The 27,499-nt window shown below is 45.1% G+C and overlaps 1 protein-coding gene across 27 annotated transcripts in view; it reads left to right on the top strand.

Moving 5' to 3' along the window:
* Positions 1-27,499, top strand: part of LRRFIP1 (LRR binding FLII interacting protein 1) — a 458,695-nt gene that overhangs the window by 273,823 nt on the left and 157,373 nt on the right. For 9 of the 27 annotated variants that reach the window (XM_085645081.1, XM_085645074.1, XM_085645073.1 and 6 more), the window contains exons 7-12: positions 1,605-1,667; positions 7,840-7,920; positions 14,580-14,624; positions 19,440-19,505; positions 21,074-21,151; positions 25,650-25,685. In XM_085645081.1, coding sequence (XP_085501207.1) covers positions 1,605-1,667; positions 7,840-7,920; positions 14,580-14,624; positions 19,440-19,505; positions 21,074-21,151; positions 25,650-25,685 — 369 coding nt within the window. The remainder of the gene's footprint in view (positions 1-1,604; positions 1,668-7,839; positions 7,921-14,579; positions 14,625-19,439; positions 19,506-21,073; positions 21,152-25,649; positions 25,686-27,499) is intronic. The other 18 variants (XM_085645071.1, XM_085645069.1, XM_085645067.1 and 15 more) reach the window with 7 other exon arrangements.

Raw genomic sequence — 27,499 nt, 5'->3', positions numbered from 1 at the left:
GAGTTTTGTGTTGATCCCAGCATAGAGGGTGTTTCTGTAGTCCAGCTTGCTAGTGACCAAGTTGTGCGTTACTGTGACTGTTTTCACTATTTTAAGTAAAGTCACAGTTGATGACAGTTTAACATTAAAGTCTCTTGAGTTGAGAGAAAGTCTATAGAAGTCTGTTTCCCAGGTAGAACCTCAGTAGGCTTAAACAGGAATTTGTACTCCGTTACAAAAGTGATCTTTACGCTTATCAATTTTTAAAAACTATTACCTGGGGCAGAGGGCCTGATATGGTCTCTGCGATGTCAGTAGAGTAGGAGCATGCAGTCAGTATTGGCTGGCCCACAAAAAATCCAGTTTCGTGGCACAGCAGAAAAACTGGGGTTGCTGCATCTTCATCGGATCAATAGAATGGCTAGATCTCGGTTCTTCCAATGAGTCTGAATAGTTAGTTATTGAGTTAAAAATAATTTTCGTTATAGAGGTGGCCAGATGCAAACTTCTAAACCTAAATTTCTAGGACATGCAGACATTCTCAGTTCTGGCTCCCAAATTAGGGCAGCCCTTGCATCATACTTGACTGCACCAAGCAGTGTGGATGCACTCAGCTGATATATCCTTTTGACACACTGCTACAGAATTTGCTTCTTGGCACTGGGAAGGCCTTGTACTGGGCTCTTCTTTCAGGATTCAATTTCTAAGGCCAAGCTGTTCATTCATTAGAGGTACAGGGCGCACTGCGCTTAATTCTTATACAGTCTTCTGCACCATTTCACTGTGTAAGCAAGACCGCTCCAAAAAAGTGCAGTGTCATTTCGACACTGCATAGTCCATGATGCCCTCCTCCTTGTTCTCGAAATTTAAATCTTGAAGGGACCAATGTTTGTGTTAATGCTGACGTCATCTAAACTGGAATTATCATTGAATTGCAACACAAAAAGGTTTCTCTAATCGTCATTACTTCTAACCTAGCTATAAGCCTGACTCTGTTCCTTTCCCTCACCTCTAGCTTATCCCTGTTATCCAGACCCTGATTGTAACCATAGCACTTAGCTTAATTTATACTCCACTCTAATCTTTTACCTCATGTCACACTGAGGCTTTCAATAAGGCTTACGTCTACTCTTCCCTAAGGTTTTTATGTTACTGCTATTGGAATCCTATTTCTATTTCCTTTCCAAATTTTTCTCCCGAGAATGGCATGTCCACCTTCTCTTAAGGTTTGCAACAGAAGAATCTTGACTGCATTGGCTCTTTTGTTACTGTCTTCCTCTCTTATGTTGAGTTGTGAATACCCAACAGGGTATGATGACAGGAGCAGTGTCCTTAAGTCTACTCCTTAGGGCCTGGTGGTTGTACATCTACTGGCAGTCTTGTGGGTGGAGAGATCAGCGCCATTCTATTTTAGTCATTTTTTAGATCATCTGTAACTATCATACCCATGTGCTGAATGTTTCTAAGCTGTGGAGACTCAACTAACCTTTAACAAATGAGATACAGCTCACACAGTGGGTGCAGCCACTGCAGAGGTGAAAGGTACCTTGTCCACCAAAAAACTGCAAAGTTCAGTGTTTGTTTTTTAATTTTTTTTTAATCTGCTGCTCCTCCATTCCTTTCAGTATCCAGCCAGTATCTCACTTCCCCTCCGTTCCCAAACACAGAATGATGCTGTGTCCAGCCAGGTAGGGGTTGCCGTGGTGGCATGATTTGATTTCAGTGACTTTGGCTGTGGAAGTGTTGACTTGTTTATCATGTGTTCCTGCTTGGTTTCTGCCTTTCCCTATTTGCCCCAAGCCTATCTCTTCTGTGATGTAACTGCCAAGGGACCCTGTCCCAGCAGCCATCAAGCTGTTGTGACATTTTAATCAACAACAACGTTATGCTATTAAACTGGTAGTTTTGCTTTCGACATAGTCTGCATGGACTCCATTATCCCAGTATCTAAGTGTTGCTGGCCAGAAAATCAGGCTTAAGATGTTGGACATGACATGGGGTCGTTGGCAGTTATGCTGTGGCAATGTAACGGCGGTGCATATAGTGATGGACTTCAAGAGCATGAATGTCCCCATCCATGAGGATTGCTGGTCTGACTCCAAATTACTGACCACGGATTCCTGATCTTCCTGCCCGTCAACAGACTACAATCCAGATACATGCTGGTTCTGAATCTTATTTCTTGGCTGTTGTGTGGGCTCAAGCCTGCAGTGGGCCTTTTATTCAAGCCTCTTGGTCTCCACATTTCTACAATGTAAATGTTGATTCAATACAGCACTTCACCACGTATGAAGACTCGTCCACACTACAGAAAACCATATAAACAATGTCTCCAGTAGTATTTAGTTAGCTAAGATGTGGTACACCGTGCTCAGTTTCTCCCAAGAACCCGTCTCCCACCCCATTTGTTAATTAAAGAAAAAAGCTTGTTTAGGCTCCCCTGTCAGTCAAAAGACGCTGAATCTTTCTGTGCAGATGGGATGGGTGCTTGCAATCGAAACATGTTTCGATTGTTGGAATGTATATGTTGATGCTGTAGTGTTTTCATGCCATTCCCATCCATTCTATTTCTCCTCCATGGGGACTTGATTATTAGTCATAAGCACTTCATTGTTCTGCCCACATGTGGAATCCGAGAGCACTTCTTACAAAGTCTGTACAAAAAATAATAAATGCTTTTATTTTGACAAAAGCCAATATTTTGTGAACAAAAGAAAGGATTCAGAACTACCTAAGTCGGGCTATATCGGCCAATTTTTGTGTATTTAATTTAAAAAGCAACTATTTGTAAAACAGCAACAAAGTAACTAGAAGAACCTAGTGATCCGAAAAACACTTTCTCAAACTTTTTTTAAAGGAAGGATGGAAGAAAATAGGAACCATGTAGCTCAATAGACTGAAGCCTGAAAGGCCGGGGGTGAATTGCACTGCTCCTTTAATGCAAAGCAGATCCCTAGTATTCCATCATGCTCTGTTGCATCTGCCTACCTTCTCACCGTCCAGACTCATGTGACTTCTGAAAGAAGACATCAAGAAGAACATGGCTACATGGTCTTGATGTGGAAAGAGACTTTTCTGTACCTCCACTCCTTCCTCTGCCCTCAAAGATCCAGGGAGAGGAGTCCCACAAGTGGAAAAGATGCAATCTGATGCGGTCGAGGTCCAGGACATCAAAGGTAGGGTCAGTCTGGACTTGCTTGTCTTCGAGGGCTGCCTCGATGTCGAAAGCAAGGCTGTCGACATCAAAGACTTTTAATGTTTCAATTCTATTTATTGAACACATGACACAGGGAGAAGGTCATACAAATTAAGGCAATGTAACCCCGTCTAAAACGCATAAAAAAAAATCATCTCTCAATTTGGATGTCCGAACATTTCGAGTAAAACGGAAATGAAAGAGTCGATCCATTATCACCCAAACCCGTGCTGCAGAGGAAACGAGGATAATTAAAACAAAAAGCGAAACAATATGTTACAACCCCATCTAAGGTAACAGGACATCTCTATCAATTCGGGAAAGACTGAAGGAAAACATCTGACATCGCTAGTGTCTTATGAAACCTTGTCCTTGCCAACACAATTAGGTGGTTTATGTAAAGCTACATACAGCATACCCTGCTCACCTGTTTCATACGCCAGGCGAACTAATATTCCAAACTGAGCGATATCAGGGGCACATCACCCATATTGAACACAAGGAAAGAGGGAAGAAAAAGGAGGGAAAAAAGAAAGAAGGGAGGGTCAAACCACTCAACCAAGAGAAGGAGCAGGGGAAGTTGCATTAGAAATAACCTGCTGTTGGAGGGGCTCAATGGTCTTATCATAAAAAAGGAGGTATGGCCTCTCCTACGGGGGTGGTGGTTCAGAGGGATCTTGCCAAAGGCCCCTCACGCAAAGACTTTTTTGACATTGAGAAGACTATCGAAGTTGAAGGATTTCTCCCCAAATTCTTCTGAGTGGGTCCACAAGATAAAGAAAACAAGTGTTCAATGAACACCAGACTGATTACTCCAGGATGCTACATAGAGAAGTACTACCAGAGGTAACCCTTTCCATACGGTAGAGCATGGGGCCTCTCCAGTAGCACGGGCAGCCCCAGTGCATTAGACATTTTCACAACCACCCCTCATACAATCTCCCTACCAGCACGGTCTCCACCTTCTCTGCCTCAGTCGCCTACTGATGCTCAAGTGACACAGATTAGAAGCCCGAGTTATTCAAGACTCTTACCTGACCATCAAGAGGGCACTCTAGAAGTTTGGTTTTTCGTCACAATTCACGTCATTACTCTGGACAGCATGACCGACCTCCTCACAATTCAAGATCATTACATCAGTCAAGATAAACAAAAAGCTCCAGATCTTCTCATTGCACACCGTGCTTAATTTGAGCCAATGGTTTCCGCTGCTCGGCACCAGCACTTAATTTTCAACACCAGCCCTAATGCTAGACTGCCAAATGCTCGCACTGTTTGTATAATTTAAAGATGAGCACATCAATAGTTGTTTAATAATCCAGTATACATTAAAAATTTCTAATTCCAGCCACTCAAGCCATTCTTATAGCTTTGGTGGCCTAGAATAGTCTGAAATGTCTCACTTGTCGGAGTGGGATGGTTAGTAGTTATGATGGTAATGTCATTGGCAGCGCAGGCAAGGGCAATGCTGCAGTGGCCTCCTGATTAGGTCCCTGGCACTTATTTTGATAAAATTAAGCAGTGATGGCACCAACGTTTCTTCTTCATCCTTTGTTTGCCAATACTCTTCGGCTCTTTTGGATTCCCCTTTGGCAAGGTTTTGCCTAACTGATGACATTACCAGCTTCAACGAGGTGCAAATAAAGTCAACATCACAATACCAGTGGTCCAACCTAAATCTTCAGTCATTTTCAAAACTGAGCATCACCATGTCTCTGCTCCTCCTCTGCTACCCTGGTTCCAGGGCGTCTTGAACTGGCGATAGTTGTTTCTACCTCCAGCTTTAGCTGCACCTTCTCCATCATGTCTACAAAAGAAGTACAAGCCTCCTGGGCAGGACCCTAATTCCTGTGTGTTGAGCCTCCACCTGATTGAGTTATTGTGGCTTCAGCAAGAAACCTTCACTCCACTTCACTATACTCTGCAGTGCCTCCTGAAAAGGCGAGCAAACCAATGAAAGCAGCCAGAAAAGTGTTTTACGGAATATCAGTGACTGCCATGGAAACAGTGCAACTGTCTTGCTTGGGCAGAATGACTGGCCTGTTTGGGAGACTTTTCAGAGGTTTCACGAGAAACGTCCTTGAGAAGCTAGACAGGACTTTTTAGAGGTTCTCCAGGAGGGTATGTTGGTCTCCAGTCAAGTGATGAGTAGTGCTGCTGATTCTGCTGTCTTAGCTGCCCATGGCTACTCTCCAGGCCTGGAACTTCGTCGCTCTTCGTGGCTCCCTCTGACAGGTTCAAAATCACAGACTCGACAAAGAATTTTAAACTCATCATTGTTTGCCAATACTTTGATTGGGGGCCTTGTGGACGATGAAATCAAGCACATGAAAGGTGAGTTGGGCACATTTAAAGGAGTCATCCTAGAGATACGTACAGAATACAGGAAGCATTGATACCAATCTTACGATAGGTGTTACCATTAACAGAGGCTTCGAACCCATCAGTGGTCATAGCAGTTCTATCAGCAGCAAGAGCTTCAGAAGTCTTTGCAACCTTGAAAGACCGAGAAAGAAAAGAGGCAGCAATAACTGCTACCGGAAAGCCCAAAAATACCCACTTTCTTTTTCCAACTCTCCCCCTTGTGTACTTCTCCTCCTCATCAAATATCCACAACCATGCTCCTTGTTAATGTCTTCCTCTTGTTGCAAGCTCTTTCTCATGTGCGTCTCCCCGCCAAACTCCCCCCACGTTCTTTGTTGCTTTCACACTCGTGCTTTCTCCCTGAGCCCGATGTTGCTCTCCGTTGTGTGCTGCCTTCCACTCACCCATACACTCCCTGCTGCTTTCTCCAAACCTCTTTTGCCTATATATATATATATATATATTTGTGTGTGTGTGTATATATTTTTTTCTTTTTGCTTAGGGGACGACTGGCTAGAAAATGGTTGCCGGCCACTCAGTCTTAAATAAAAGCACAGTTTTTTTTCTCATTTGACCATGCTGTGAAACTTCTCAGTGATGCTGACTAAAAGGCATTGACAAAACCTATGGATCCCAAAGGCAAAAGCTAATAGCTTGGCCAATGCTGGCCAGTCCTAGTGGCTTTGCCAATGCCTATTTATATATGCTTTGTAAGGAGTGCATCAGCGGGAAACAATTCAGTGTTTATGACTATAATACATTTCTCCTAGGAGAAGAACTAGTTTTACAGGTCAGTTATTACTTATACCCTTTCTCACCTGCACATTCTCTTTGGTGTAAGCTGCGAATGCTGCTCCTGCCACGAGACTTACTCCGACCCAGCCCTAATGGTCTTTCAGATGCATGTCTGACATGTGAGTGCACTGTCCCAGCCTCACTGATCTCCCACAGCCACATGCTTTTTAGGTCTTGCCTAGACAGTGCTTGCGCTGTCTCTTTGTGACATGCTGTGTTCAGGATATGGGCGTGAAACTCCACCCACTTTCCGCCCATCTTATTAATTGGCTCCTGTCACTGTCCTTTGTAAATGGTAACTTTTTGTTGGTCAATAGGCTTAGTAGTCCCTCCTTAGTACCACCTATTGTCTTCTTGTAACCTCTCCTGCGGACATCCCCGGTTAACGTGTGTTGTTACTCTGTAGTTTTTAATTACAGTCTCTGAGCACTATTTTCTTGAATGGTTTTCAGCTGCCTACTGTTGCAGGTAGGACACGCTCTCCCGCAAAGTTTTTTTTAGAATGTACACAGGCAGGAATAATGGCAGCCGCGCCATTATTTTAATATTTGCGGCACCGAACGGTGCCGCAGGCCTTTCTTTTTCTGTTTATTTAATTATTTTTTTTACAATGGTGGCACCAGCACGTTAGCTTTATACATCTTACGCTACAGGGAGGATGCCGCAATTGCTTCAAGAAACAGAAAAAAATGTAGCATATTTTATTCTATTTCTTTACTTTTGAAGCAACCCCGGCACCCGTGCTTTATCTTAAGCTGTTTAAATCTAAAGCGCGAGTACCGCAATGGCTTTTTGTCTAAGTGCTCTGTAGATTGGCCCTCAAGACCACATGGGCTATACTATTTTTGACTACTTCAACATGCTCTGCTTTAGACCCTTTTCATTTATATCACGGCCAGTGCCATCTTCGTCCTGCTTATTTCGATGCCCTTGTTTGCTTTTTCATCAGGCACCACATGCGCAATGAACCGCTGCCATCTTGTAGCGGGAGGGTGGTCGGGTGTTGAAAGCTAAAGGCAAAAAAAACAAGCCTTACAAATGCAATAGGTCTCGCATGAGTTGGAGTTGCAACAAATGTGAGACCTATTGCATTTATAATGCTTGTTAACGTATGTCCCCCTTAACCTTTCAGTAGGTCCAGTAGTGAGGGGGGGGGAGGGGCGGGGGGCTGCAATATTGCCTTTGTGTGGATTCTGTGTTTTCTACAGTTAGGAAACAGTAGGTAGGTTGAGGGACTTGTGCGAGGCTTTGGCATGAGCTTCAAGCCAGGATGCGCTCTAGAACTGACAGACCTATTGTGGGAAGCAGCCCATGCATGGATCATGCAGGAGCAGCACATGCGCTGCACAATGTTGGTAACCTAACCCATGAGTGCTGTGTGTTCACATCTAACACTTTCCCTGATTTATTGCAAGCAAACTTGAGTTTACAATGCTCTTATCTCTCTACCTACCCTCTCTCGCTCCCTACCTTCTCTCTCTTCCTTGTTCTCTCTTTCTCCTCAGGGAACCTACCACTCGGACTTGGGCCTTCCGGGCTGCGCTTCCAACTCCAAATCCCAGCCACCAGCTCAGAACGGGAGTCGGGTCTGTCTCTCTTCTTTTATTGTCTGTGTGTCATCCTGTCTGGCCCTTTGTTAGCGCTCCATAAAATATAGCCTGGCTTAGTCACCCTTCTTCAAGAGAATTCCGCCTGACTGTAAGCATTGGCGGCCTCAGATAGCGCGCAGACAAGGAAACGCCTTCACCATAGCAATGTGGCAGAAAAGGTGATGCATTTATTGGACATAACACAAATAGTAAAGTAGTGCAAGTCAGAGGCTAGCTGGTTGTGCTCCTCGCCAAAGCTTTTTTAATAGTGTACCCCTCTTCAGATCCAGCTGTTTTCTGATAGCTCCTCACACTTTCAAGGGTGAGACTGTCTGTTCTCCTACTAGCTCAGGGTTGTGTGTCTAGGAAAGCAGCGATTCGACACAACTCCAAAGTTCCCTTGCCCTTCCAGTTGTAACAGTGGTTGAGCTGTCTCAACCGAACACCAGGGGAGGCGGTGAGAAGGCTGGCACGTTTTTGGCAATTGAACATCTGCCAATGTAAAGCCAGGTGGGGCATTTCTCACCGTCTGCATGGTCCCCACACAGACCACTGACTACGTTCCCTCTGCTTGGTCCAGTCAGATCCTGATATGATTAGTCGTCATTTACCACACAGCGAGGGTTAAGTAGTCCCTCAAGGAGTTCAGTGCAAGCTCTCTAATAGGGGCGGGAGGATACACCCAGACAGTCAGTAGCATTAGGTAAGAGAGTCTTACAAGTTCAACACTGGGCTGAACCCCTACGTGCTTTCTCAAGCCAGTGGCTGACAGACTGATCGAAGAAATTAAAGGGACAGACCCAAAGCCCACTGTTTGTATATTGTTCGCTGCACTAGCTAATACCAGACAAATAGGAGCACAATGTATGTGTTCATTTCTCCGCTTTAAAGATGAAAGCCAAGAACTGGAGACTTGTGCCACCAAACATCTTTTGCTTTTCCCAAGAAGACCCCTCTTCCAGCTTTTGCCTTTCTGGTGTTCCTTTGGGGAAACGACTCTCGGGGCACACTATTAGAACACTACGCTGCTGCTGCTGTCCACAGGGGGCTAAAAAGTGCTCTAGAACTCTTTGTATGAGGAGGCAATCTCCCACACCAGCTTATGTAGGAAACCCCTAGGTTGGTGGCAGTTATTAGGTAATGGGCATTGGTATATAAACCTCATCGGATCACATTTAATCTTATTGTTTGAAATGTGGATCCATATCTTGTACAGCACAAGCCACTAAAATACTCACAACCTGCCTTACCTCCCTCCCCTCACCCACATACTGGGGACAAAACACACACCACATATTTGTATTGTCCTGTTGTGAAAGGAGCGTTGATCAGATCGGTTCAGGGATCCCAATCATGAGCGACAATATACCAGCAACATTAACTGCTCTCTTTACTGTGAAGTTTATGTCCAATCAATGCACTGTACAGAAACTACCGGAGAGGACCAATCATACACAAATCACTCTGGCTCACTCTAGAAGGAGCAGTTTTACTGGACTGTTGGGCCCGGTCCTCTGTGTGGCGCATGCGTTCCCTGGTGTGTCGCTGCCCTTCGTCAGTGAGATGTAGCCTCCTCCTTGACCCACTCGGTCAGGGAATGCTTTAACCATACATGGAATGCTACTGTGTTGAAGAGCTGCGCCAACAATCTGTTGGAAATATTTGTCCCAGTCGATGGGCGCATGAATAGCAATTGCTTTGTGGTTTTTATAGTTCTGGCATGTGGTATAAATCTATTCCGCTACAAATAAATGAGTGGTGCATTGGAGTGTATGTTCTGCCTGTCCTAAGCAGCCGTTTGCAGGTAGCTGTTCGTCTCCGCAGGAACCCTACTCTAGGTGTTTGCATTTCAGCAACTCACTTTGAGCATGTTTGTATAGTGTGGAGGAGCTGTGCTTTTACTGCGTTGCTAGAGTTGCTCCACTCCTGGGAGCATTTGAGGCTCTTACGCTTGCATGTGTCGATGACCCCAGAGTCCCTCCTCCATGTTTCTTTGTAGCCAACTCACAAACAAGAAGCACTGAGGTCCCTGGTGCAGGACCCCTAGTGCAAGGGCTTGCCTAGCTGTAAAAAAATTTCTGCCCAGATGGTTTAGGGCTGACCTTAGTTGCTAGGTTGACCTAATACGTGCATTGCCACTAGGTCAGTAGTTGGCCTGTCCTGTTCCAAGATGGCGACTTTTACCTGTTTTAACCAACTTGCATGGAACCTTGTGTCAGAGCCTGCTTTGGCTCAAGCGATTGCTTAGGCTGTGTCTCCACCGTTGGCCCTGGCCCCATATCTGGTGCCATACTAATCTCTGGCTTGGACTCAAGTGCCAGGCTAGCAGCAGGTCAGAATCTGTGACCAGGCCTAGCTGTATGCCAGGCTTCATTTCTAGACTGGTTGCGGAGGCACAGACTTTGTGCCAGGGCTACATGTCCCGCAAGACCCTGAGCCATAGTTTGCTGCGGGTCATAGCCAGAGACTCCAAGTCCTGCTAGTCAGCAGCTGGTGTCCACGCCAGAAGTATATGTGGCACTACATCCTGGTGCGGATGCTGACTCTGGCAGAGACTTTGACACATTTACCCCTTCTTGGACGCTAGAGCCTCGTTTACTCTGACTAGCCCTGACTTTGGTTCTAGTGCCACAGCAAGCTCTTGGTCAGTCTGTGGTGCCTGCACCAAATCTGCTCAGAGTATAGTGCCGTTCCCGGCTCTCTGTCGGGCTCCAATGCAGCAGCTACAGTTGCCCTGGACTCCTGTGTTTTGGCTAGCACGGACTCTGGTGAGATGGCCACCTTCTTGTTGGCGCTATGGTCAGAACAAGCACTCGATCAGACTATGTATGGTGGGACAACTGGCTCCGCCTCAGAGTCTGGTACCATGATACCTCGCTATGGCTCTGTGTCGCTCACTGATGACGCAGTTAGCTCAGATCGTGACTCTTGTTCATCGACTACCTAGTATAGGGATCCGTGGATGGGATTCTGGGATTTGGCTAGCTGCTGGCCAGACTCTCACCGTAGCTATCTCTAGATTCCAGGGGCCACAGCTTTCTCTGGTTCCCCGGGGCCACGGTTAACTCTGGCTCAGACGCTGGTGCCCCAAGCTCGGTCTAAATAAAGTCAGATTGGGCGCTATTCCCGATCCCTGGTACCTGCCCAGTGCTCAGCAGTAAACACCGTGGGCTATTCTTAGCTTTCTACAGTCAGCACATTCACTCCTTCTCGTTAGCCGAGTGATTTTCCCAGGTCGGCTCCGTGCTACGTGTTGTACACTATTCTGTGGGCTGGTTTTGATTTGAGTCAGCAGCCTCTCCTTTCTGCAAGGCTGGTTCCGATCCCAGCACAGGCAGTAAGTAACTCTGGTGATGAATGTCACTGATGCACCGTTAATGCACTTCTCCCATCCAAATTAAACGGCTAGTGACAGGCTGATTTCATACACGGTGCAGTAGCGACACCCAATGGTCAGACAAAGAATGGCATCAGCTAAAGTCCTGCAGGTGCAGAGCTGCAGTGGTATCCTGTTTTCCCACACCGCTAAATCCGAGATTGTGAGGGTGACTGCCCATCTCTGGATAGAGACGCAAAGTTAAGATTGCTACTCTGGTCGTGTTCTCTCTTCAGAGCAGCTTTGGTCCCTGGTATTTTTTTTGTTGATATTCAAGTTTTTATTGATTTTCAACACACACACAAACAAATCGGCAAAATCACGGATAGTAGATATTCATTTACATCATCAAAATCCATTTGACCCCAGTTCAGCACCCCACGGGGTGTACAACCACAGGATGAATTAGAGTATCATTCGCTTTCTTCGACAGCGCCCAGCCATTTACCCCACACCCTTCGTTATTTCTTGGGACATCCACGTGCCGTGTATAGAGCTTTCTCTTGTGTCGCGCACCAATCCACTCCCTTGCGCCACTTTCCCAGAGCTGGTGGATCGGGACAAATCCATGCTGCCGCTATGTCACGTTTGGCAACTATCATAGCTGTGTTGAAGAAGGTCTTACCGTTCCGGGACCCATCTAGCCCATCTGTTATCCCTAATAATGAATGTAGTGGATCGTGAGGAACTGTCCACCCTAGGACCTCTGTAAGTTCCTCTTCAATGGCTCCCCAAAAATTTGCCAGCCGCGGACAGGTCCAGACCACGTCAAAAAAATCTGCTGGGGCCTGGCCGCACCTGGCACAGGACGCATCAGAGCGTAGGCCCGCTCGGTGGAGGCGTACCGGTGTGAGGTAAGCGGTGTGCAAGTAGTATAATTGGATTAGTCTAAGTTTGGCGGAGGCGGTAATTGTTTTGGGCGCCATGAGCGCATCGCGCCAGTCCACCTCATCCAGTGTCCCCACCCAATCTGTCCATTGGTCCCTCAGTTTGTCCAACGAGGTGGGAGTGTTGTTGATTAAGGTGCGGTATATACGGGAAATGCCCCCCCCTGACCAAGTCCCCCAATAACATCTGGGCCTCCGTGGGGCTGTTTTCCGGGAGCCGAGTGCCGTCCGTGATGTGTGTGAGGAGGGCATGTCTTAACTGTAAGTATTTATAAAATTGGGAGGGGTGCAGAGAATAACGGGTGCGCATATCCTGGAAGGAAAGCATGTGTCCCCTACCCCAGACGTCCCCAAACAGTGTTATGCCTATGAGGTCCCAGGTTTTGAACCCCCGTAGACTACTCACTTCCCGGAGCCAAGTCCCTTGCCAGAGGGGGGTGCATTGGGTCAATCTGCCAGTCCAGCTGGTATGGCGCAGTGAAGCCCGTCAAGCCAGGAATACCAAACGTTTCACGTCTGACAGCTGGATCAAGACGGGTCCCCCATACAACATGGCCTGTACCTTAGAAAATCCCAGTTCGCACAACTCCAGCCGGTAGGCCGGGTCAGACCAACCCCCATTGAACCAATCATGGACCACCAGCAAACATGTGGCTATAAAGTAGAGGTACAGATGTGTCATGCCCATGCCCCTGTCAAAAGACGGTATCCGGCATGTGGAGAGAGCCAGACGCGACCTCCCGGCGCCCCATCAGAATTTGGTAACTATGCCGTCCAACTCCTTAGACCCAGGCTCTGGGGAAACAGCACGGGGTGTTCTGGAGGACATAGAGGAACCTGGCGAGGATCAACAGTTTAAACAAGGCGACCCGGCCCAGAGGATTCAGGGGCAATGTCTTCCATTTCTGAAGGTCTTCTTTGGCCTTTTTGACCAGTGGGGTTACGTTGAGGGACCAGCCCAGTTCTGAGAGCAGGTAATTTAAAGGAATTGTGTCTGCTCAGGATATTAGACTGCCAGTCGTAACAGTCCCTTGACAGGTGGAGTGGGACCAGTACTGATTTCCCGGGGTTCAGCCGAAGACCCGACACCTGCCCAAACGCCTGCAATAACCGGAGACAGTGCGAACCCGAGGAAGTGGGCTCGGCCAGAAAGAACAGGCCGTCGTCTGCATAGAGCGCGATCTTGTCCGTGTCGGTGTTTGGCCACTCCCATCCCCTAACACGGATGTCAGCCCGCACCAGGGCCCACAGGGGTTCCATTACTAGGGCAAACAGCAGGGGCGAAAGAGGACAACCCTGCCGCGTGCCCCTAGCAATGGGAAAGGCCTCGGACAGGACGCCGTTCACCAGCACCCGTGCCCGCGGCTGCGCATAAAGTACTCGGACTAAAGCCCGGAACTGGGGTCCGAATCCCACCTGAGTCAACACGTCTTGGAGATATGCCCAATCCACCGAATCGAAAGCTTTTTCGAAATCTATAAGGAGGACCACCAAATAAGGAGTGAATAGGTGTCGGTGGGCCAGTGCCAGTTGTACCCTCCAGAAGCAATGACGGGTCGCGCGTGCGGGCATAAAGCCACATTGTTCCGGGTCAACCAGCATGGGCAGGTACAGCTTTAGCCATTGGGCCAGTATGGTGGCATAAAGTTTGATCTCTGTATTGAGGAGGGATATGGGACGGTAGTCCACGCGGTGATGGGAGGGAGGCTGGGATTTCGGAAGGACCACAATAGTGGTAATGTCAGTCTCCAGCGGGAAGGAGCCCTGATCAAGGGCCTCCTTAAAAAGGCCAGCCAAGTGGGGCACCAGTGTGTCGCGGTAAGCCGCGTAGTATTCTTGGGGAAGACCATCTGGTCCCGGAGTCTTGTCCGGGGACATGAGAGAAATGGCTTCCTCCATTTCTTTTCTAGAGATGGGGTGGTCTAGGTCTTTCTGGGCTGCCGTCTCCAACCGGGGAAGACTAATGCGGCTCCTTCCGAGGAGACCACGGAGTGATGAATCAGGAGTTTGTGCAGCGTACAAGCGCTGATAGTAGCTGGCAAACGCGTGTGCCATCGCTGAGGGGGCGTTGCATACCGATCCCTGGTCGTCCACCATTTCCGGAATTATAGGATTCGCCCTGGGAAAAGTGGCCAACCTGTGCAAAATCGTGCTGTTTTTGTCTCCCCAGCCATAGATTCTCACCACCGAGGACCTCCATAGGAACTTGGCCGCGTCTATAGGTAGTTGTCTAATTTCGGACCGGATAAGGGCTACGGGTCCCCGGTATTTATGTGAATAATGTGCAGCTAAGTTAAGGGAATCGCAGCTGTCCTTTCTTTAAACTAATCATTGACTTCCCTTTTTTCCTGCCTGACTCTAAACACATGAAGGTCTCTCTTCTATTCTTGCAGCCTTCCTTGTTGTCTTATGATGCGGTGTCGTCCAGAAGTTACAGGGTTTGTGCCTGGCTTAGAAACCACTTGAAGTCACTGTGTCACCTTCCTATCACAGCCACTCTTCCCCACTTTGCACGTGTATCCTCATTGCACGTACACTTTTCACTATTTATCTGATCATATTTAATTTAATTTATTGCTTATTTTGCCACTTGGGACTAAAGTGGAGGAGGGGTTGAGGGCGGGATATGCTTATATAATAGTGGGAAAAAGTTCAAAGTGAACAATCGAGTACATACATTTATTTCATCTCATCCACTGGACGAAGATGATGGGGTTGCGTTGAGATCCTATAAAAACAGTGATTTTCAGTCGCTTTAAGACCATTCTTCCAGAGTCCCAGCTCAAGTGTGAAGGCGCGCAGAGTAGTGTTTCCCTCTTGCTTACATGCTTCAGCCTCTACAGATTCTTAACTTGAGCAGCGCCACACCTTGTGCATCTGATCTCCTCATCATAGGATGGTATGGATTTTCAAATGTTATACTACATGTTCTTGGTGGTGGTCAAGGTTTGCAGGTGGTTACGCTAGCCTGTAGTTCCCACAACTCTGCATGGAGCAGCGTAGTTCGGTGCAGGATACCTTATAGCAGATGTTATCACCAAAAAGTCAGTGTCCCGTCCATAGGTTTTACTATTAACGATATGTCTGACTTAAACGGTGAAACAGAACAGTTAAGATGTTAAATCTCGATGAAAGCTATCCAACTCTTGCGGTTCCTATGTTACAGCAGCACACTGTTTTAATACAGTAACTCTTGTACTACAAGCAGGACGTGGTTCTTCTTTTAAAAGGTTTATTCACATAGGGCCACTGTAGTGTTCCTAGAGGGCAGCTCAGCAAAAACTACCTTCCAAAGGGACCTTCTATCGGGACAGAATACAAATATTCTGTTGCAGCACATTTCTATTAACGCTTAAAGTTAGAAAAACATAATACAAACCGCGCTACCACTTATTAGTTGACTGAGGGTAGGTCAATCTATGTGCCGGGCTTCACACAGCCTCAAAATTACTCAAATACCATATTTCCAGTTGAATTGTTTGGTTAATCCTTTCTGCGGTCCACTCGTGCTCCGCACAATGTGGTGGTGTTACTAAGGGGCGACACAAAGTAGGAAGAGGGGACAAGCAGTCTTGCAGAATGTAACACCAGCCGCTCAAGGTCCTTGGATGCTTGTAGGGATTCCTTACCAATGAGGAGTTCTGCGGTGGGAAACCTATATCCAAGTTCGTCCAATAAAGAGTCTTCTTGATGTTGATCTGATATATACAACAAAGCTGCAAGTCTTTAATTTGAAAAATCGAATGACCATTTCTAAGAAAAAACTTGATTCGAATTACTATAAAGAATGGATCTACATTATGAACTATCTGCCTAATGACTTCTTTCGTTTTGAAGATTTGATTCTAATATAGACATAATTGTATTTAAATTGTGTTGCTCTTTCTTCTTGTAATTAAGTTGATGTTGCGTTAGTTTAGGTCTTTGCTATATTTTTTCCCTGCTCATTGGAGCCCTTGAATCTCCTTTGACTAGTGGCTCTAGTTGGATCCAAAAGCCGTACGAAATGAACTGGAATCTCTGCAACAACTGGTTACAGTTGTGGTTTTGTGATGTACGGGGGTGTCATGAGACCCTGGATCTTTGCAGTCCACATTTGGTGTTGCTGCATTAGCTACAGCAGCTGTATGTCAACCAGTCTCTGTTTGGAATATCCTGATGCAGAGAAGGTCCCTTGAGTCGCTAATAAATACCAGGTATGTCCTGGAGAACTTACTAGGAGGATATCTCAATATGAATCAATTTAGGGGCTTCAGGGAAAACGAAGGGCTTTGGACTTTGATAAAGGCTACTGGTTACTGGAATGCAATGCCATGCTGGGTGGATGCCATCACTAAGGGTCTCTGGAAGCTCTTGAAGTTAAGTTCGGGTATCATAGCACACAACTAAAGGCCATACTCGGATTGCATAAATATCAGACCTCATTGATAAAGAATGAGTTTGCTTGCCAAGATGGGGTCACTTCTCTGGCCCGCTCATATGCACCTGTTCCCTCCTGGCCAGTTGTCCAATGTGGCGAAGCTGGTCTCGGAGTCATGGATCAGTTTAGCAGCAGGCTGGCCTCCGGATTGATGCTGTTGCTGAGGGGCGCATCCGGCCATTGCATAAGAAGTTTCAGGAACACGAGAGGTATTTGAGGTTATGATCCAGCAGGAACTACTTATAGCGTGGTCTCAGGTAGAGGGGGCACTGAAATAGACAACATTGTGTTACAGTAGCCATAACCTACTCTCCAAAATCACACAGTCTTCAATGTGTAGCTCTTTGGACTACTGGTTGTAGAAGCCATGTATATATTATACTAAAATAATTGCCATCCAGCTGTCAGTAAGCAACCAGTATTATTTCAATGAGTGGGGCATTTTTCTCAAGCTCCCTGCTTTAGAGCACCTTGCTTTGATCTAGTTGGCTGTGTGTTCCATCCCCAGAACAGGCAACTCCTTATGTGGTCACATAGGATGCTTTTAGTTGCCCATTGCTAACTAGAGCCAGGGTGAAGAGCAAATATGGCTGACACTGGGGTAGTGTTTCTGGTCAGAAACAACCAGATGAAAATGGACCCAGAAATCTTTTCAGGGAAAATTGAAAACCACAGGGATACACAGCTTGAGACTTTCATCCTTGCATCAACTAGTCACTAGATATGATTTATACCGCGTGTACGTTTGTTGTATTTCTAGTACACTATATTGGCTAAATAGATATTTTAAACACTTTGTTTGGTGATTGGTCAGTGAAGTCCTTTCAGACCTGGTTTGGCCACGCAAGCGTTTTTTCAACCCTAGATTAAAATGTCTGGGTAGTTCTAGACGGGCTGCAGTTTTTGTGTGATTTATAAGGGATAGAAATTCTTACTCACAGCCTGTTCAGTGCTACTTTGACCACTCCTTCCATTTTGGTGACCATGGTAATAGGAAAATTCATGGATGTTTACTACTGTTAGTGCCGTTCAGATATTCCAAAATTACAGGGTTTATTATAATTTATTTTCCTACACAAAAATATATGCTTGAGAGCTCCAGTACACAAGATGTCAAAGGACTGTACCTTTCCAACAAATTGTATTGATGCACTTATCAATGAGTTTTAGTCACCAACTTTGATATTGCTGATTTTTATTTTACATAACAATAATTCTGCCTTTAGCCAAACAAAAAAAACACAAGAAAATATAGCTGGAGCTGTTCCCGAGAAGCCACTTCTGTCTTTAAGGCAAATTTATATGAGCACACAAATGCACATAGCTGCGTAGGCGCTAATTCAAGGTACCGTCTCAGATTTTAATCCAGAAATCATGTGATGTGAGTGAATTCGGTTTTTAGGAAAAATAACATTCAACACTGTGGGGAAATAAAAGTTTAGCTAAAGTAAACTTCACTAAACTTTAACAGCGAATTAATACCACGTGGTTGAGAATTCTGTGGGACTTTTAAAGTTTTGCAATTTGCCACCCTACCACACAGTAAGTAGTTGGTAAATCTGGAAATAAAATCACATATTGTCGTTTACGGATCCTCTGCCGTCTTTACTGAGTAATGTTCAGTACTCAGGCCGTAGTTGCATAAGAATTAAAACGCAGGAATGAAAAACCTGCTTGTTCAATTGTTTTTTGCTCTTGATTTATGCTGAGCAGTTCAAATCTGGCTATGGCTCTTGTAGAAGGAATCTTGAGACCTCTTTGCCGAATCTGAAGAACATCTGTGTTGCCTGCGCACATTTTTGAACTGTAGGCCATGACTCATGATAAAGTTGGCCTGAGGCTTAGAATAGGGAATAAAGATTAGGGGCCAGTGAAGAACCCTGACACACTCCACACGAAATTATGTAGTAGCTGTGTGATTCCAGGGTGTGGTGTTGATTGATCGTTTCAGCTCCACATCAGAAATGTGGAGTAATCTAAAATCCCAGTTAAAAAAAACACTATTGATCCCTTCTGGTTTCAGCTCGTTACTTTACGTCTGCCAGTGCCTAGTGTTTGGTCAAAGTTGGGAATGCTCATGCTGCCCATCCTTTACTTGATCAGTTTCTGTTCCCACGCAATTTTTTTCTTCCGGTCTCAGGCTGGGATGACTTAGAGACTTTATCTCGACTAAGTCGTATGCCTGAAGGCAATGTCCAGTCAGCCATCTTTTGTGATCTCTGCATCAGCAGAACTTGAATCAAAATGTGTTGCACACAGGTGTCTGCGTATGTGGTACCCAAGTGTCTGTCTGAGGGTCACCCTGACTTCCTGTAGTGTGCTACTGGGGTATCTGCATGTGTGGCACTGGTAGTTCCATTTTTGTAGCAGTATATGGGTCTGCATGCATTTCGCTATAAGGGTCAACATGCTTGGCACCATTTTGTGTCTGCATGGCTGACACTTTCATGTGTCTGTCGATACACCTCCCCTTCCCGAGGTCCTTGCATGTGTCGCATCCCACAAGTATTTGAATGCATGGTGTTCCTAATGTCTGCTACTTATATGCGCCCTGAATGTCAACAAATACAGTAAGGGAAGAATTTGCTGTCATGCCACTTTGATGTCTGAGCGGCAGATTGTGTGGCATGCCAAGTTTTTTCTTACGATGCATCGTGGCATCACCTTGCGAGGCAGTCTGTCTGCATGCCAGCTCATCCTTGTCTGCAGGTCAGCCAAGGTGTGTTGCATAATGTCTTTGCACTCCTACCACCGATCATATTTTCCACCCCACCTTCCTTAAATTATTCACAGAACTGCAACATCTTACTGTGGCTGTGTCTTTTGCTCACAGGCACCAATATATGATGATAGCTTTTACAGCGGGAGCCGTCGGTACAGTGCCTCCAGCTCTCGTGGCGTAAGATGTTTTATGCATTATTCATGCTAGTTCTGTTCTTTGTGTCTAGAGTCCTGTGGCCACCTCAGTCCCACTCGTGCCATGTCTCGTCTGCACTTTGTATCCCAAGTTTTGCAGGAGTGACTGTGTGTCTTCTCCAGTTTTACCAATGATGGTGTTACTTGTCTGGATTCAATGTAACTAGTCATGCTTCTTCAGGCATGCCCTCGCTCATATGTATCACAGATGCACCAGTGCATCTATATGCCACAGCCATCCAATAGATGCTGTGCTAAGCAGACCTGTGTAAGCAGGAACCGCTGATGGTCTTCTAAGACCTCACGACTGTGCAATGAACTGCCGCTCAATCTTAGACAAACAGAAAATCTGCTACACGTTAGAAAGAAACTGAAAACACAGCTCTTCCCTAGGGAATAGTGTAGTCCAGTCGTAGCTTTTTTTCACTTTCATCTCGCATGGTTTTAGCTACGCACAGCAATTGTAGGGTAATCTCAGCGCCAGGATACCCGTAGGGTGACCGAGCGCTATATAAGTCCAGTATATTATACAATACAATACAAGAGCACCCCACTCTTAAAACAGATCACAGGTGCTCCATCCAAATACTCCACGCTCACTCACGTGCTTATTGCACAAATCACAAGGTTCAAAGGGGTTTCAGTAGGACGAATGTCATCCAGTAAAACCAGGAGTGACAAGTTGACCTATTGAAGAAGTGTTTACAAAGTTCTTAGTTTGAATTACAGGAAAAAAATCTACAGATAATAAAACCTATAAATTCTTATTATGGTACGTCTGTGTGTGCCAGCTTTAGTTTGACATGGGGAAATCACTAATCACCCCAGTAAGAAAGCTTTCTGGATTTGGACAGAGCTATCTGTGATCCGCAGACTCTGTGAAGGAGTGGCAGGTTAGACTAGTAACAAAACAAACTGGTAATTGAACACATAGGCTAAACAAATTACTTAATAAAGCATGCTAACACACTAGTTTTGTAAGTTGGTGTTGCACATCCTGGTATCCCAGTGGTTTTGATGTTCGCATCTGTACACCTACTACTGTGAGAGGCAATATCGGTCTTGTGGGTCAGGCCTGATGATAGTGGTAGTTTTGCATTTATGTACCACACCACAGCCCTCACCACAGAGACTGTGGGGTAGGAAAGGGCTAATTTTCAATGGGACAGTAAAATGTTATGTGGAGCAGGACCTTACTGTTTCAGTAGGCTCTCAGATGCTTCAAGAGGAGGCATGTAGAAGCTGAAATTACCTTCACAACGACAAATGAAACTCTATACTGTTCCTCTTCTGTCTGAAATGGTCGTGTTTGATTGAAGCTCTGTTTTGCTTGGTGGTGGCTTATCTCCTCCCGCCCCCATCTATTTGTGCTTGCCTCTCTGCAGTGCAGCCCAAATTTTCTGCTCTTTCCATGCATCCATATTTTCTTTGGTGTTGTCTTTCTGCTGTTTTCTTTTTCTGCCATGCTAATGCTTCTCTTTGTTTCTTCTTTCTGCTGCATTCTGGTTGTGGTGGGTGGTCCGGGGTTGTGGTTGGGAACTGTCTGAGCAGCCTTCGGAGTACAGCTGTTACCTTGGATCCGGATCCCGCGCTTCATCCAGAACCAGCTCAGCCCGTGCAAGTCCAGTGGTGAGGATACCTTTGCTCCCTTCCTTCTTTCTCTGTGCACAGCCCCTTCAAAGTCAAGGTTTACATTACTTGCTATGGGGAGTAGTCTATTCTCCAGTATGAGATCTTCCCTATTTCTACTTATGTGTTTGTCACAGACTTCACAATGGTAGATCTCGGAACCATTTCAAAGATTCTGTTTCACTTTTTCAGCCCTTCAGCTTCAGCAAGAGGAAAAGTAAAAAAAAAAAAAAAAAAAAGCCAAATTACATTGTGACCATTTTATAAAATCCAGTTAGTAATCTCGTAACATCTGGCAGATAATGATGGCAATGTCAACCCCTTTTCCATGCTGGGTTGAATTGGTGTGTTGGATCTGAAGATGTTCTTGCCAGCGAGTTAATTTTCCAAGTGAGTAACTTTTACTGGATGGGGCAATGGTCTACGGTGTATAATACCGACAAAAGTTGCCAGTTTAAAGAAAGCATTTATGTAAAAAAAACATTAAAAAAACAATAAAGCAGCTAGTATCAATAAATATTGGGAATTAATAAAAACGCACAAAATGATGAGGTATGTTGTGATTTTTGCAACAATACATTTACATGATATAGACAATTAAAGGAAAACACAGTACTAGTCACAACATAAACATGACATCCTTTGAGTGGATATCTGTGACCAACACAGCGTCTATCAAGCTTTCAACCAGCACATGCCCAATGAGTAAACCGCTCGCCGATCCTCAGACCAAGCTCCACTCACAGCCGTAGGCAAAACCACAGTTTTGACAATGCAAGGACTAGGCACATAGTTCACCACACAGCAAACGACTTTGATGAGGGGTCAAAGATTCACCCTGATGAGGGGTTTAGTTGATGAGGACTTATGTATCCCTAGTGTCTTCCAACACCCAAGGTAGAGGACACAATTGAGCTCTTTCTTACTCCTCCCAAGAAGAATGGCTACTCAAAAGGGCGTGTAGTTTGGTTAGGGGCAGTTGTGAAGGCAGTAATGAAGCTCCATACTATCACAACAGGAGATCAGGAGGTAGAAATGGACACTGTACACCCTCCAAAAGACAACACATCTGAACCCCTTTAAGGTACGGGGCACACAAATGTACAGAGCATAAGTATATTCTGTATACTATAAGCCTAAGCAATAAATCTAGGATCCAGATGTTCTGGGTGAGGAAGCCTCCCCTTTGTAATGTGGAATGCCCATAGGCTTCCTCACCCCGCCCTGGTACGATGGTACTACCTGGGCGCACTGTACCTCTAAGATTTGAGGGAGTTTCTGATAAACTATAGTTGCTGGACTCCTTCATTGGGAAAACCCTTGGGACAGATATGTCAATATCTGGCATCTTTATGTGCTGCTTCCTGCCATGACAACCAGAGCTACCCTGGCTAGACCAAGAAAACCCCAATTATAGCCAACATATGGAGAGCAAACTCCCAGTGTATCGTGGACATTGGGGTCTGTCTTTGAAAAAATATGTGCCACTAGCCAATTGTGAACTTTTTCACGAGCTCTGCAACCCTCTCTTACAAAACTTCTACAGATCCGCCTGTAGATGTGCAAACCTTCATCAAATGAAAGAAGTGCAGCCAAAGGCAGCAGCAATGTTGTCTCGCCTACATAATATGTACAGAATAGGAAGCAGCTGTGTAAGCCTCACTCACTACATATATAAAACTGCAACTGCGCTTTTCCCTCAGACGTATAACAAAACACAGCTCCACAAGCAACGCACACCTGTTGTAGCCATTGACAAATGAAGACTAGTGTTGGATTACCCCATGCTCACCATAAGCACTTTTTTGCACCATGTCCAGTCTCTTCTCTGCTCTCCATCACCACCCAATAATTGTCCAACTGTTCTCTTTTGCTGTTCCAACCCTGTTATAATCTAGGGGATTGTTTTCTTCCAGAAGCTATTATTTCTTGTCCTGTAGGCAGGGATGAGCACACTCTCTCCCCTGCCCCCTCCATCAATGACATGATCAGTTCTGCACTCCTACCACTTTCCGATAACCAGTTCCATATAATTGCAGCATGCTCTTGAAGGAATGATCTCTCGGGGAGTTCTACATACTAATACTCTGTGACCAAAACATAGAATGTTTCAGGATTCAAAATTACTGATAAGCATAATAAAACACTGGTAATCACATTACGACATTTGCTACTGTGTTATCAGGAATGTACATGTCTTACATTTCAGGATGAAGCACCCACCTAAAATATTGGCAAATGCTGCTAGACGTGTAGGCTTCTAACAAATGGATTCAGAGGCACACAGTCCCTTCATCAATACACATGCACTGTGCACCTTCACTTCCTCATGATCACACTCAACCCAGGGGCTCACTAGCAAATTACTAATAACAACCTGTGGCCCTCACAAGCAGCTAAGCCAGTGCGCCACACGCCTGACCCGTTGCTTTGGAAGCATGACAAGATGCTCCATATCATTAGGGACAACCACTTCCAGTTGTGTACTTTTATAGATATGTTTTCAGGTGGGTTAGTCTAGTTGAAGTGGTTCAGAGGTACAGATTCTTGAATGTATTACATTGTTTAATAAAAAATCAGTGATTGTAATACATGGTCCCACTTATCACCAAACCAATATTTCAACCTTCACAAGAAGCTCTACTAATAGACCTCAGCCCTGACCCGCAGCACCTCTGCTCTTCCAGAATCGGGCTATAAGCAACTCTGACAATGCTTCTCAGTCCGGACCTGCTGCAGTCATCCAGCTCTGCAAAAACAAGTGCTCTTATGAGCAGGTCTGCCAGTGGACACAAGTCCTGAATTGCAGCACCGCTGCCCTGCTGCCCTAGATCCAGCGGCCAGATATGAAGCAGTTTAACTGTTCCAAAGTCCAGAGTTTGCTAAATCACAGGGTTTACCTTTTTAAATGCACTGAACCCATTTTGTGATTCATTAAGGCTAACAGAATCGTAAAATGGGCTTAGAAATGCATAACGAATTGCAATTCAGAAGGTACGCATTTAGCGCTTCCCTTCCAAGTTGGGCATGAGAATGCTGTATGTCAACAGTTTGCAAACGCAGATCAATTGCAAAACGTTGACAGGTTGCGGAGTTCTCAAAGGAGGTGGTAACCCATTCACAAAGGGGAAAGTGTCCTGTTAGGAAGTGTGCAATTAAGCAATCTGAAAACCCTTTTCAATGTTAAAAACAATTTCCATTTGTCAGGAATGTAAATTACCAAAATGTTTAAGGAAACCGTTTTTGTGGGAGAACTTATTTGTTGTCTTGAAAAGTTGGTTGAATCACAGAAACGCACCCAAACGTGTTGACGAGGTAAAAAAAAGACTGGATCTGTAACGTATCTATGTATCATGCATACTGTTAAAACGGAGCAGTAATAGAAAATAGACTATTTAGTTTTGTCCTGTGTTTCTCCCAGTAGTACATATTTGTTTGATTAAGGATAATGGTTATTTACGTTGCGCCGTATTGTGGATGGAATGAATGAGCTTTTTTGATTTAAATACCTGACAAGCTGGAACTGTTTTTAAATTGCAAAGTGTTTTAGATTCCTTCATTTTATGAATTAATATGCATCAGCAAGTGTATTGTTCGATATTAAAATCCTGGAAGTTTTTTAACTGAAAAATTCTCTTTGTGACCTGGTGTCTTTAATCTGCTGCAGTGGTACTAAGGGTTAGGATATATACATAATAAAACGCGCTATTGATTAGGCACAACAGAGTAGTAAGAATGAAAAATATGATGTGTTAAGCAGTGGCGTTTACAACAGTGAGCTAAACATTAGAATTTCAACATTAAGTTGGAAATTGTACTACATAGGAACAACCAACCTTGATGTATGTAAGCACAAGTTGAAAGTGGACTTGGCTTGGACAGAATCATTAATAGTACCAGATGTACTATAATGCGACAGTGAAATAAAGGTTATTATAACCACAACATTAGGTGCGGTTAGTACCTTATTGATATCGACATCCACAATAACTGCTGGGTTCTGTGATCATGCAGCTAGAAGCTCGCTCCATCTTTCCTTTCATGGTGTTATCTGTCAGGTATTTTCAAAATTGATGGACTTCAGCTATATGTTGCCATCTGAAGAACACTGACGTAGAACTTGCTACTTAAAGTCATAAGAGTTCGCCCACTCACAGGGCTCTTTTTCTTGCTCTTTTCCGTGCTCCCAGGGCTCTACTCTTCCCAATACAAAATTTATACTTTGAAGTTGAACACCCAGTCAGCGTCCATCACAGTTCCGAGCTGCAGCTGTATTTCTACACTGTTGGAGAGTTTCCTGCCACAGCGTTGGTTGTGTCTTAGCCTAAAAGACATTTTCAGTGACTACCAAAACTCACAACACATTTGAGCCCCATTCTGAAGAGTGCTTATGCTGCTTTGGAAATTTACTTTAGTTGAGAAGTGTATCACATTTTCTCTCTGCTTGCGCGTGTGTTGTGTTCTCGTTGTTAAGTTATTCTTTTGTTCTTTTTTGCAGGTTGAAGAAAGGCCAGACAAAGACTTCAATGAAAAGGTAAGCACTCACTAGTTAATCTTCTCACAACAGTTAATATAATTGCAGAAATGATGGGAGAGCTGCATTTCTAAGGTTTGCAGGGGTACACGGAGAGTCAGCTCAAGAAAGTGAGCCTTTGGACCTTACATTGATTTGCTCTGAAGTTGTCAAAAAAGTAGAAGTGCCATTTCACAAATGGTTATACCTATGCACATATGCAAAACATCCCTATTTACGGGAAACAGCCTTTACTCCGAAGTTTTTACTTCGTATTATATTCTACACACATTTTTTACATCGTGAAGACTGTTTTACAACGCAAGACAAAACCGCGCATGTGAGGGTAATTAAAAAAGGGAATTTGGGGGAGGGGGTCTTCCCCCCCCCCCCCCCCAAAATTATAAAATGTTCAAATAGTACCAAACCTGTAGATGATTAAGGCAGTTAAATAAGTATATTAACATTTACTGTATAGTTTTTGAACAGTAGATGGCAGTGTTAGACTGTGACACGATTTTTCAGGACTAGTAAGCATGGTAAAAGTATGCGTGGTGGTGGAATGCGTGGTGAAGGTTGTTCTAGTGAATGTAAATGCGTGGTAGTGGTATGCGTTGTAAAATCGTCGATGTAAAGATATGTGTTGTGAAGTAACGCATGGTAATGTCGTACAACCCTTACCATCAGTTACCTGGGCTTCTATTTTCCTCCAGTAAAAGTGCAGCGAAGAGGTAAGCCTTTTAGAGGTGACTGGGAGGGGTGGGCTCAGTTCCTCTGCAGAAGGTTCTGCCGTCCACACCAAAAAACAGAGAAGTGGGGTGTGGGCAAGGAATAGCACATTTGACACCACTGAGTCATGTGACCAGAAATAACACAAAACCTGCACACTCTCATATTCTGTCACTGTACAGTCAAATGACCAGCTACATCTTTCCTCTGTGCCTTATCCTGCCATGGTGGTACACAGCAGCTTCCTCCACCAATCCACTCACAGGCAAATAGTCCACATTCAAACAATAGAGACATGGTCTTCATATTCACTGTGAAAGTAATGAGGAGCACATATACGCCATTAAATGATTACATTGGTGGTGTTGCTTCAATGACCACAAAGCTATTTATGTCCAGAAATTTCATTTGCAAACAAGTGCGAGTCATTTGTCGCGTGTTGCTTTAATACCAATTAATGTACCCTGATTCCTCCACCTAATAACTTGGACGCGCTTAACTGTCTGGTGGGGGCTGTGTGACCCTACTAACCTACCTGCTGTGAAGGGAACGCTGCTCTTGGCGGGGAATCCTGCTTTTGCCATTGTCTTCGTTGCCGTGAGGGGAACGGCTGCTATCTACTACGTTTCCCAGCACCACCCGGGACCGGCGCAGCGCCAAACATCATCAGTGCGAGCCGGAGCCCTTTAAAAGACCACAGGTGCCTCCGCAGCGCGGGACGCGCTTAACTGTCTGGTGGGGGCTGTGTGACCCTACTAACCTACCTGCTGTGAAGGGAACGCTGCTCTTGGCGGGGAATCCTGCTTTTGCCATTGTCTTCGTTGCCGTGAGGGGAACGGCTGCTATCTACTACGTTTCCCAGCACCACCCGGGACCGGCGCACCAGTTTTTGTTACCTCGGTGTCACATTCTCTGGTGATGGGAAATGGGATAACGAATGTGATAATGTGCGCCTTAAAATGGTAAAGAACATCAATGGAGTGTTTAGATTTGCCTCCAAGCTTGGGAATAGTAGAATTAATGATATGATTTCGATTTATAAAGCCAGATGTATTTCTTCCGCTTTATATGGTGCTGGTGTATGGGGGCACCATACCCTTTGTGGT

The sequence above is a fragment of the Triturus cristatus genome, chromosome 3_1, assembly GCF_964204655.1.
Source record: "Triturus cristatus chromosome 3_1, aTriCri1.1, whole genome shotgun sequence".
NCBI classification, from domain to species: Eukaryota; Metazoa; Chordata; class Amphibia; order Caudata; family Salamandridae; genus Triturus; species Triturus cristatus.
This window is presented reverse-complemented; position numbering and strand designations above follow the sequence as displayed.